Source organism: Lepidothrix coronata, unplaced genomic scaffold, assembly GCF_001604755.1.
Source record: "Lepidothrix coronata isolate B3197 unplaced genomic scaffold, Lepidothrix_coronata-1.0 Scaffold270, whole genome shotgun sequence".
Classification (NCBI taxonomy): domain Eukaryota; kingdom Metazoa; phylum Chordata; class Aves; order Passeriformes; family Pipridae; genus Lepidothrix; species Lepidothrix coronata.
In genome coordinates this window covers 461,995-473,184 of record NW_016690450.1, presented here as the reverse complement: position 1 = coordinate 473,184, position 11,190 = coordinate 461,995, and the positions used below count along the sequence as shown (strand labels likewise).

General features: G+C 43.3%; 1 protein-coding gene across 1 annotated transcript in view; it reads left to right on the top strand.

The window, feature by feature from the left end:
- The first annotated feature begins 668 nt into the window (after positions 1 to 668).
- The window catches only part of CHN2 (chimerin 2), a 163,557-nt gene continuing 153,035 nt past the window's right edge, over positions 669 to 11,190 (top strand). The window contains exon 1 of the mRNA XM_017836115.1: positions 669 to 785. Coding sequence (XP_017691604.1) covers positions 737 to 785 — 49 coding nt within the window. The 5' untranslated portion in view covers positions 669 to 736. The remainder of the gene's footprint in view (positions 786 to 11,190) is intronic.

The following is an 11,190-nucleotide window of genomic DNA, read 5'->3' as shown; positions in this document are numbered from 1 at the left end:
CCCGCGGGGGAAGGAGGCGGACAAAGGGCGGCGGGGGCGAGCGCCGGCAGGGCGGGGGGCGGCGGGGCGCGGAGCCCACACTGCGGCACGGGCGAGGGGGCGCCAGGCCGAGGCGTTCAACAGGCGCTGCCGCCCCGCCGGGACGGGCGCCGGCACATGGCAGGAGCCGCGCTCGCCGCCAGCCCCGTGCCAGGCGGCGGCGGCGGCCGGGAAGGGGCTTGGCCGCCGCTCGGCGGGGCTGCCGCGCCGCCGGGGCTCGCCCGGCCGGGACCCACCCCGCCCGCTCAGCCGGGGCCGGCAGCCCGGCCGGCAGCGCCGCCGCTTCCTTTGTGTGCGTGAGGGGAGCTGCGGCGGGTCCCCCCGGCGGGCTGTCAGCGCTGCCCGCGAGGAGGCGGGGAAGGGAAGGGACGGGAAGGGAAGGGAGGAGGCGAGGGAAGGCGCTGGCAGGGCGGCTTTCCCGTCCCCGTCACAAGGTAAGCCCTGCTCCCCAGGGCGGAGAGAGGCGCTGGAAGCGCCGCGGGGCCCTTTCCGTGACCTGCTGAGCGGCTTCGCCCAGCCCCAGAGAGCGGGTCACGGCCGCCTCCTGCTCCCCGGCAGCGCGGGGGGCCGAGCGCGGGCTGCGGCGGCGGCGGCGCTGCGCGGCTCCGGCACTTTGCGATGGGCAGGCGGCAGCGGCGGCCGGACAGCAGCGGGGGCCGACGCGGGGCTCGCAGCTAAGGGGCGAGGAGGAGGGACCATGGCCGCATCCAGCAACTCCAGTTTGTCCGGCTCGTCGGTTTCCTCCGGTAAGTTTCTCCGGCGAGCGCTGCATTTCTCCGCTCCCTCCATTTTAGCAGGGAGCTACCTGTGTGCAGAGCGCCTCGCCGTCCCGCCCGCCCCGAGCGCCCCCGGCCCCGCGGCAGCCGCCGCGGTGCGCCCCGAGCCCCGGGCGGGCGGTCCCCCGGGGGGCGGCGATGCCCTGCCCGGGGTCGGGTGTCCCTCAGGCGGCGCCGAGGGGGGAAGCCCGGACAGGGGAGGCACGGCGGGGCCCGGCTCGCCTCCCCGCCGCCCTGCCGTGTCTTTGTGTGGGGCGAGGGAGAGGGAAGCCCTGCGCTCGGCTCCCTCTCCAGGGGAGCAGCATACCTCCTGGCTCGGGCAGGGGCGCGCCCGCGTCCCCGGTGCCTCCGCAGCCGGCACGTTACCGCGAGCTCCCGCCTCGGGTTTTGGGCGGGCGAGGGTGTTCAAAGACCACCGCGCGTGCTGACGGGCATCCCCTGCCGTGCTCCCCGCGGGGCGGGACCGGCCCCGTATCGCGCCCCAGCGCATCGTGGTGCTCGAGGGCGGGCGGGGGGGGTACCAGACGTGCCCGTTGCTGGGCGTCGTGGCACACCTCGTGTTTTGAGTACTTCTACAAGACTGGGAACAATTAAATTCCCAATACGGATAAAAAATGCTCCAGGTGACGGACCGCCCCAGGGTTTCCGCCGCGGAGGCCGTGCCGTGGGTGTTCGGAGCCTGTGCCTGCTTTGGGTTTCGGGGGTGCTGGGTTGAGCGGCGGTGCGGTACGGCTCGCTGCCCCGCTGCCCGGGAGAGCTGGCTCCGCTGCAGACCCGCAGGAAGGCAGAAAGTTAGGGTGCATTTTTAAGCAAGGCAGCCTGAAATTGAAAGCAGTGATGTAACAGTACCGCTGCCTGCTGCTTAGCTCACAAGCTGTTAATACTTAACTTATGAGAAGCTGGCTGAGAATACCATCCTGGCATTTTAGTGGGCTGAAGAAGTAAATAGAAGCATGAACAACTTTGGGGTTCAAGGGACTTGTGACTCAGTGTTTTATTTGAGGTGCCAGATTGAGAATTTGTAAGAGTGCTTCTTAAACACAGCAATATGTGCTGTGAAAAGCAGACAAGCTCCTTTGACTATCAATACAACTCTAGAAAAATATAAATAAATCTAAAAGGCAGCTATGTTTTTTTAAAGATGATGTATGTAACTTGCACAACATATTCTATGTCACTGTTCCAACCTGCAACACTTACAGTCAGATCCAAAGAAAGAACTAGGTCCTAAAAATAAATATTTATTCCAGCACTTTTAACAGAAAACACAAACACTGCAAGCCCTAATTGCCTTAACTAGAAAGTACCTGAAAGAAGTTGGCACGAGAAATTCTGCCTTGTGTTCACATTCACAATGCAAGAGTTGCAAGACTAGAATGAAAATAAGCAAGAGTCAAGCCAACTTCATAGCTTCTTAGTTAAGGTACTCATTTGGGCAATGTGATTTGATTTTATGCATCATTTGTATATTTTTACATCTAAGTTATGTGATAAAACTAGAAACAACTTTAAAAGCGCACACTGGAACCTGAGACTCTCTTCCTTGATGCTTTAACCATTAAGCTGCAGAAGGGTGTCCCCAGCTTGGGGCAAGTGTGTATCTTTCTTGTTCCATGAATTTCAAGGTCTTTCTTGCATACTGTTCCAGTGTCTGAGGAAGGATGCTGAGTGCATACCTCTGAATCCCTCTGGCTTTACTGAATCTAGGCTCAAAAATCTGTCTCGTGGATTGATAGATGTGTCTCCCTTCCACTCTTGGTTTAAATGCCTGAAGTTCGAGGAAGAGTGGGAGTTCAGGCACGTCCTTGGTCTGAGCAGTTGAAGTCATCCAACTCCAGGTGGCCTGCTGCTGAGCAGGTAAATCTAGCACCAACTTAACATCAAAGCAAAGGAACTGAGCTCTGGGCTTTAGATGTACATCATTAAAAGTCAGGGCGTTTGACACTTGACAGTACCCTGCTTTTGTATGAACCCTTAGCTATGGCCTACAACAATTTATGGTTTATCTTTTGTTTTGTATTTTTACAAGGATGAGCATAGCTGAGCCTTGGCTCATGCTTGGGGCTCTTAGATGCCATGGTAGTACAAGTAACAAATATTGTCAAATACTCCATAAAATAACTGAGTACCCTTGGCTTTCTTAACTTATGACCTTGGAGTGTTTTTTTTTTGTTGTTGTTGTTCCATTACATTCAGCCTATATTTCTTCTGTGAATATACTAATCGGAAGTTAAATTTGCTGCCGCATGATAAAGTTTCCAGTATTAGCAGACACACCATATCTGACTGTGTGCAGCTGTATTTTGGCTGGCTGTGGTTTCAGTTCTCAGAACTCAGCAAGTCTTACAGCATTCTATTTACATGATCTAACCAAACAGTCTTGCTTTCAAGTTTAATTTAGTAGAATTTATATGTATGTTTAACTTGCCAATATGAAAATTTACAAATAGTACAATTATTCCTATTCCACAGAAGAGGGAAGGTTATACTACCACAATATATTCTGCTAGTAGAAAAAGGAAGTGAAGTTTGAGGCTGATGGCAGAATACCACGCTGCAGAACTCAGCTCTACCACTGGCTTGATGCTTGGCCTTGATCAAACTGTGTTTTGTATTGCAATCTTGAAGAGCACTTCAGAGTTTGTCCATTTCATAGGGAACTTCTGAAACCAAATTAAAGCATAGCTCATATAATCCTTTCAGATCTTGAAATAATCTAGAAATGATTACCATATTTGAAAATGCATTTTTAGCTTCTGAAAAAAAGTTTTTTTAAAAAAAACCATGCTTATATACAAAGATTCTGACAAGTAATTGACATGTTCATCCTGAGACCATATAAATAATTCAAGTTTGAGACCACTGTTAGGGTTTGCTGGTTTTTTGAGGTAGCAACTGAAGGTATGTGTCATTTCTATCCTTAAATTAATGTCTATAACATCCAAATATATGATTAGGTTTCAGCACTAGGACATGGTACTTGAGAAATTATAGGTGTTTTAAGAACTTCTGGGGTTAATAGCTGACTTGTGTATGCATGAGTACAAGTTGAATTGGTTGCTAGCCAGGTTCTGGCCCATCTGAACACAGTATAGTGCAGAGCACCTCCAGATTCCTTCTAGTCTCATCAAGCATTGGGTCAGCTTCTGTTGCCTATATGAAAAGGCAAGGGCTAGCTAGAATCTGTCTTAAAAGAAATAGAAAGTTTTATTGTCTGAGTGCGAGTAGTGGAAATTAGGGTTGAGTGGCAGATGGGAATTTTCATTCACTTTTTTAAAGGGATGATTTCTTCTATCTCTGACCCACCTTTCTTAAAATACAAATAGTTCTTCTTCCTTAGGCAGTGGCTATCTCTAATATTCTTTACAGGTGAGCACAGATCATTTGTGAAGTAAGGTTTCTGCTTCAATACTTACCAGTTCATGTCAATAGGAAAAAAACAGTTCAAAGATAATTAATGTGAGGAAGCTTCCCAATAATTTTATGGTGTAGATATTCTGCTTGCCTAGTTATGTTTCTGTAAATGTTCAAATGGGATTTATGGTCTTCACTTGAACTTCTGTCTGCATTAAAAACCAGAATTTGGTTCTGTTCTGGGGTGGTCATTTATAAGCACATAAGTGGCATGACAGGGTGGTTAGCTATAGCTTTTGTACAGATTGGGAGCTAGCATGCATGGAGAGCTATGACTTCAGCTATCAACTAATGGTAACACAAGTATTTGTACTTAGGAGCCTGTTGCTCTTTTGATTTCACAGCTGGAGGATCAGTCCCTTCTTCAGAGCTCATGCCTGTGGTCTGTATACTCGTCTCAACAACCACTGTGAGGCTGCTAATTATAGCAGTTCGATAGTATTAGCTACTTGTCACAGGCCCCATCTGAGAGAAGCCTACGAAGGACTTTTTTCAGTGAGCTAGCACTCACTGGTAACAAAATCTACAGGGGAGCCACGGGTATTTGTATTGTATTTCTTCATATACAGCTCTCTGCTTTTGGTAGCAGAACTTAAGCTGCTCTGACTACCAGCAGTTGTTTTTGAAGGTGGCTGGGGGAGAAAGAGGTATAAAATGCTGGGGGAAGAAGATGGGCTTGATAAGCAATAAGTTAAGTATTCTTCTTTGGACCTTGGGTAAATCTGCACGCCATATGAAAAGCTGAAATTATAATTACTTTCATTGGGAATTCCACTTTACTTTCCTGTAATCTCTTTTTTAGTGCATGCCCAGGTGATCTATTAGCTGTATTCCTTGCAAATTCCTAAGTTTTGTTCTTCTCCCTAGATGGAGTGCTGATTTAATCACAAGCAGCATCTTTTCTTTCTGCCCTATCCTCTAAAGAGAACTGTGCATGTTTCTGTGCTTTCTTTCATGCTGCGGTCTCCTTAAAATAGACATTCCCTTGCTGTTCCCCATCTTAGTATTGACCTTTATTCTCACTCATTCTGATCTTTCTTCTTTAAAACTTTGTTGTTGTCGTTGTTGAAACTTTTCAGCTTTTTCCTGGCAAACAATTCACCTCTCCCACTTTGTCACCAGCTGCCTTCAGTTTCCTCCACCCGGTAGCCAAATAACTGATTGTACACGATTGATGAACTCGAGACTCGACTTTCTGGAATGTAAATAGAAGCTTGAGTGAAGAGACCTTTGTGGCTGTGCCTGCTCTGCTTCTCGAAGAAGCAACAAATCCTAGCTCAGCTAGGCTCAGTGCAGTGGTATTCCTAAACATTGAACATCTTGGCCTTTGCACCATCCAGCAGTAGTTCAAAGGGGCTGTAAATCCCAGCTGCCTTTAAAGCTTCAGTTCTGCTTGAAAAGTCTTGTGCCAAATACCCTTCCTGTAACAGGAAGATAGCTTCCTGTAATAGGTTAGATAGCTTGGGCTATCTTATCAGGTAAGGGTCCACACTGAAGCTGAATGAAAAAACAAGTTTACTAAATGATAGCGTGTAATCAGGCTTTCTCTGACAGCAGGACTGAGACTGTGCCAAAACCTTTACATGAGTCTGAGCCTGTCTGCGAGAGCGGTAACACTGCAAGACCTTGGATGAAGACCCAGACCCAATGCAAATTATGTAAATATATGTGCCAGTGTACCCAGTATTTTGTTTTTTTTCTGTGAGATCCAAAGACAAATTTGCAGGTGTTAGGCTGAAGGGATATTTCAGCACCTTTCTTGTTCCCATCTGCATTGACGCTTCTTCCTGTGCTGTAAGCATTTTCAGTAATACCTGTCATTAGACCAGGTGATGGAGTTGAAACACATAGGCAAGCTTTCTGCTGTGGGCCTGGAGAAGGGCTTGTGTGTTTTGTTGAGGTACTTTTACTTTTCAGCTGTGTCTGCTGCTCTAATAAAAGATAGCTGCTTCTCCCCCAACCTCTTGTTTTTGTAAACTCAGATACCTGTGTAGAAGTCTGCTTTAAGTCTTTTAAAATCACCAATTATTGATGATTTTTTTTAGTTGAAAATCAAAAACTTTTTCTGTCTTGAAGCTCAGGGAAAAAGGCCTCTAAGTATAATTTGCACAGTGATCCTCATGTAATTAATATTGAAGTTTATGGTTCATAAACTAATACTTGTAATAACTTGAAAGGCAACAATTTTTTTTTTTAATAAATGAACATATGTTGTTTAAAGGAAGCTTAGTTCTCAATTATGTATTTTCACATACACTCTACATTTTGAGAAGGATTGAAAAAGCTTACCAAGAGAAGAAAAATCTTTGATAGTTCCAGTTACTTAACAAGGTCAAAATAAAATATTAAAAGCTCATGACTCTCTGGGGGTCATGAAGGTGCTATGATGTGAAATAGGCAGATATACTATAAAAATGAAAGTCAACATAGACTGATTTTAATTAAGATGCAAGCAAGTGAGAAGAAATGAAATTACTATCGTACAGAGATTCAGAGAGATTCTAATTGGGAAAAAAGATTAATAAATGATTTTTATAGATGTTTATTCGCAGTGATTTAATAGAAATAGTGTTGTGAAAATGGCACATGAAAGCTATTTAAATAATGCTGTCATTATGCTGATAAGGTGCTACTTTTGATTTTTAAAAGGGCAATAAGAGTTCTTTTTATTTCTGTTCCTCATGCCAAGCTTCTGCTGGCCAGGGTGTTCTTGTCTACATTAAAGCTGAAGTCTTTTGTATTTGATGATTATAAAGAACTCACCATTCTTATTAAAAATAATAAAAATTCAAAATGGAAAAATGCAAAAATACTCCATTAGCTTATATTGGTACTCTGTAAATCAAAAGTCTTATTCTTCTTATGGATCTGCTTGTCTCAAAGACATATGTGAAGGATCAGGCAAACAGTCTTCCATGCTGTCATGCTGATGACCTTTTTGGATATCTGTTCTATTGATGAGTGAGTTCTTGCCTTCTGTTTGATGGTTCTGAGGAGGCTTAGTTATGCCAAATGCCCAGCAATTGTAGGCAGGAGTATTTTACATTAGTGAGTCTTATACTGAGTCCTCTTGCATCCCCATGCCCACACAGTTTTACATGTGTCAAATTATAATAATTTGGCTATTATGGTGCACAGGTAAGTCTTAAACCTGGTGTTTTAGACAAATAATAATCTATTTTTTTTTAAGTTACTTTGTTTATATACATACCTTTGGCTAAAAGGCAGCAGTGGCTGGATTGGCCTCACTTGCAACGTTGAATGCTGGCAGAAGGTGTTCCCATGCTGGGGAGCCAGTCTGTTGTCACTGTTTTCTAGAAAAGGAGGAGACTCTTAGGAGATTAAATATTTGGAGAATTGTGTGTTAGGGGATGGCACATCAATGTTGCACAAAAAAGCTTTTGTCGCAGGGAAGTGTAGCAGGATTTATACAAGAAGCTATAAATATGTAATTCTGTATATATCACATTTTTTACAGGTGTAGTCACAGTTCATCTAAGAATTATATACAGTATCTAGTGTAAATATATAGTTTGAACTGCTATGAATAATAACCCATTCTTGCTTTCTTTTTCTGACCTTTGATTATGAGAATGTAAATTGGAATTTTGCATTTGGAGGTGGTTATTACCAGCAATGAATCATGCAGAATTCAGCAATAATAGTTTCATCACCCTGTTTTACTCAGAGATAGTCCGAATCCCAGAGCTAGAGGGTGAGCGTGTCCTAGCAGAAGGAAACTGATGTTTGCAATAGTGTTCCCGTAACATTAACACGCTTTAAAGTTTGCCGATAAAACTTGACAACAGAGGCTGATGTGTTTGATAAGGTAAGGAGTGGTTAAAAGGATTTTAAATTCAGAAGAATGAGCGAGTGTCACACACCTTGCTTCTGGTAATATTGATCAAGGTCAACACAAAAGAATTAATTTAGTAAATAACACAACTGTTCTGAGGATATCTTTATCAGACAGTCCAGTTCTCCAGAGACAAGGTGTTTCCCGTATGGTGTTATTGCTGACAGTGTAGGATGTACTAGGTGGGCCCTTTCTTATCATCAGTAAATCACGTGTCACCTGCTGTGACCGGTGTGTCAAGTCAGATTTCTCAGTTTCTTCTTACAAGATTGTCACTTATCTATTCCTCTCCTTCCTTCTCACCTTCTTGTTGGGCGTTTAAACATTGCTTGTAGCTTTTAGAAAAAAACAATATGAAGTGTGTCTGTGGTGTTACACTTTTTATTAAATTGAAGAAGAAAAATGAACGTTAGAAGAAATGGAGATCTCATTTTTTAAATGAGGCTCAGTTGTTGAGCACATGTTTAATTGTTAAAAATTTGTCTTATCTTGACAGATCAATTGGTTAAATATTTGGCTTTGTGTATGGCAAGGAAGAAAAATGGCAAGTACACATCATGTACAGGCATACTAAAAAGAGCCACTGCAAAGGGAGGCAGAAGTTCCTTTGGGAAGGTACTTCTTCTCCAGCAGTGTGCTGTGTGCCAGAGGATCTGTGCTGTAGTCAAAAGCAAAAGAAGTCTAAGAGCTCTTTTCAGCATTAAGTTTGCTGTCAAAAGTCATGGAGTATCTGTTGTAATATTTTTCTACTGTGTGAAGCTGCACTGACTCCACCTCAATTCCCCAATAAACTAGATCAGAGTGCCCCAAAGAAAGAGGAAAGGATGAGGAGATCATGAGAGACTCAGACAAATTCTTGATTTTCAGCTTTTCTGAGGCATCACTGTGGTTGCTTTTAAAGCCAGTTGTGGGGGGGGTGGTGTGGCTGAGCCCTGCCTTTCTGTGCATGTAGCACTGTACTATTTTGGCATATTACATGTGCTGTGGCCCGACCGGCAGTGCCGCACTCCCATTTTTAAGCAGTTATGTTGTGTGTAGGTGTGGGTAGCTTAATAACAACCACATCCTACTCTGGCTAGGAGCTCAGAGTTAGGTTCATCCTAGAACAGAGACATATATAAACTGTATTTCTCTTTGGCATGGGAAATTAGAGATACTGGTGGCTGACTTGGTCTGTTAGGACATTTAGATAACTTTACAGGAGAAAGAACCATCCAATGCTGTTAAGCACAATGATACCACCTCTGCCTAAAGTCCCTGGGCAGGAAACTGGTGCGATATGTACACTATGTAGCTGCTGTATCCTTTAACACTTCCTTATGCATCCACTGATAGTCACTGTGGGAGATATAGTGATCTGACCTGTTGTTGCCATTCTTATGTACATAACTGGTAGAGTTACTGCTGAGTCAGCACACCTTTACTTCTAGGCCCTGCTTTCTAAAGCCAAGGGCTTCTAAAAGACAGGAAAAATTTGGGGTGGGTTTGAAACAGGGGATGTTGACTTTCTGTATTTCAGGTTAAAAACAAAACCAAAATCCACACCTATGTTGCAAGGAAATCTGATAGGAAAATCTTATTAATAATGTGCTGTATTGAACAGTTTATAAATTTGTCTCAAACTCCCTTTCTTCCTTGGATTGAAAAGCTTTTTCCCTCTTCTCCTTTGCCTTATGAATACAAGATCCAGCTGGATTTATTATCCAGCTACAGCTGGATCACATTTCATTCTTTTTGATTCTAGTATTAAGGCTAGCAATTAATGAACTTTCAAGAGCTAGAACAGAATTTTTCATATAAGGTTCCTCAAAGCTCCAAGATTTAGTGCTTTACAAAAAACCCGAATGTTGCAATCAAATTTTTGTAGTGCACAGAATTGTCATAAAGCTGAATTAATGACTTGTAAAATATTTTGGTTTTTTTAAATGAAAAATCCTTTGTGAACACAAAGTGTTAAGTCCTGATCCTTCAAGCTGCCCAGTACCTTCTGTTCCCACTACACTGAGTTAGTAAATCAGCAGCAACTGGGCTGGGTAGTTGCTTATCTGAGTATTTTTATGCAGTTTCCATTAAAGCAGCATCTGCTGTTATGATGGGGCAAATTATTATAAGATGTGTAGTAAACCTCCCCTCCTCCAAGTACATAACATATTTAATATTCAGTGGACTTACATCATATATATATATAAAACATGTCAGTTCATTGGTGATGAATTTCCAAGGATTATGTACAAGACTTAAATTATATCTAATTTGTATAAATACCTGCTTCTTGAGAGAGCATACTCTCCATAACTCCTGATCTCCTGCCAGGCAAACCAACATGATGGACAGCTTTTAGCATCGTGCTGTGATAGGTCTCTATTTGTTTTATTTTGCAATCTGAAGCATGTAGTTAGAATGTTCCATGCTGACAAACTTATTTTCTGAAAGAATATTGAGACCTTTGATTTCTTAACAAAAACAGATAGACAAATTTCAGTTCTAAGCTTCCTCATAGTCACTTGTGTCTAACATATTGTGTATGTTAGAAATTGTGCTTAAGTTTAGAGAATAACAGTAAATAATGAAATAGAACTGGCTGTCGTGGATGAAACTTATGGCTGGAAGATAAATTAACCCATGGAAATGGTAATTGACAGGCAGGCTTTTTTCTCCTGTTCCATTCTGATACTAAAAACAGGATTAAATAAGTAAACCATTGATAAATAAAGTTAACTGGAAGATGGAGGTAAGTAGATGTCAGATTGGTGAGAATTTACAAAGTTATGTAGACGAAAAAACAATAGATGTTTTTATTTAGGTTGTACAGAGAGAAGAATAGGATCCTGAACTTCTTTTAGAAAGCACGTTGCTGTATCAGACCATGTTATTTAACAGGGGAAAAATTTCATAGGTTTTTAATGTAGAACCTGGTCATCTAAGCATGGGAGAGAGAAAAGCCTTAGGACTGATACAAAATGTTGAACACTGGGTTCAGGCATCTGGTGTTTCAGAGTGAGCGCATGAGAAGACAAGCTCTAAGTCGCTGGCGATAAAAAATCAGGTTATAACCTCTTTTACTCCAACTGAACCAACAGTTGACTGTCAAAGTGTATAATCATC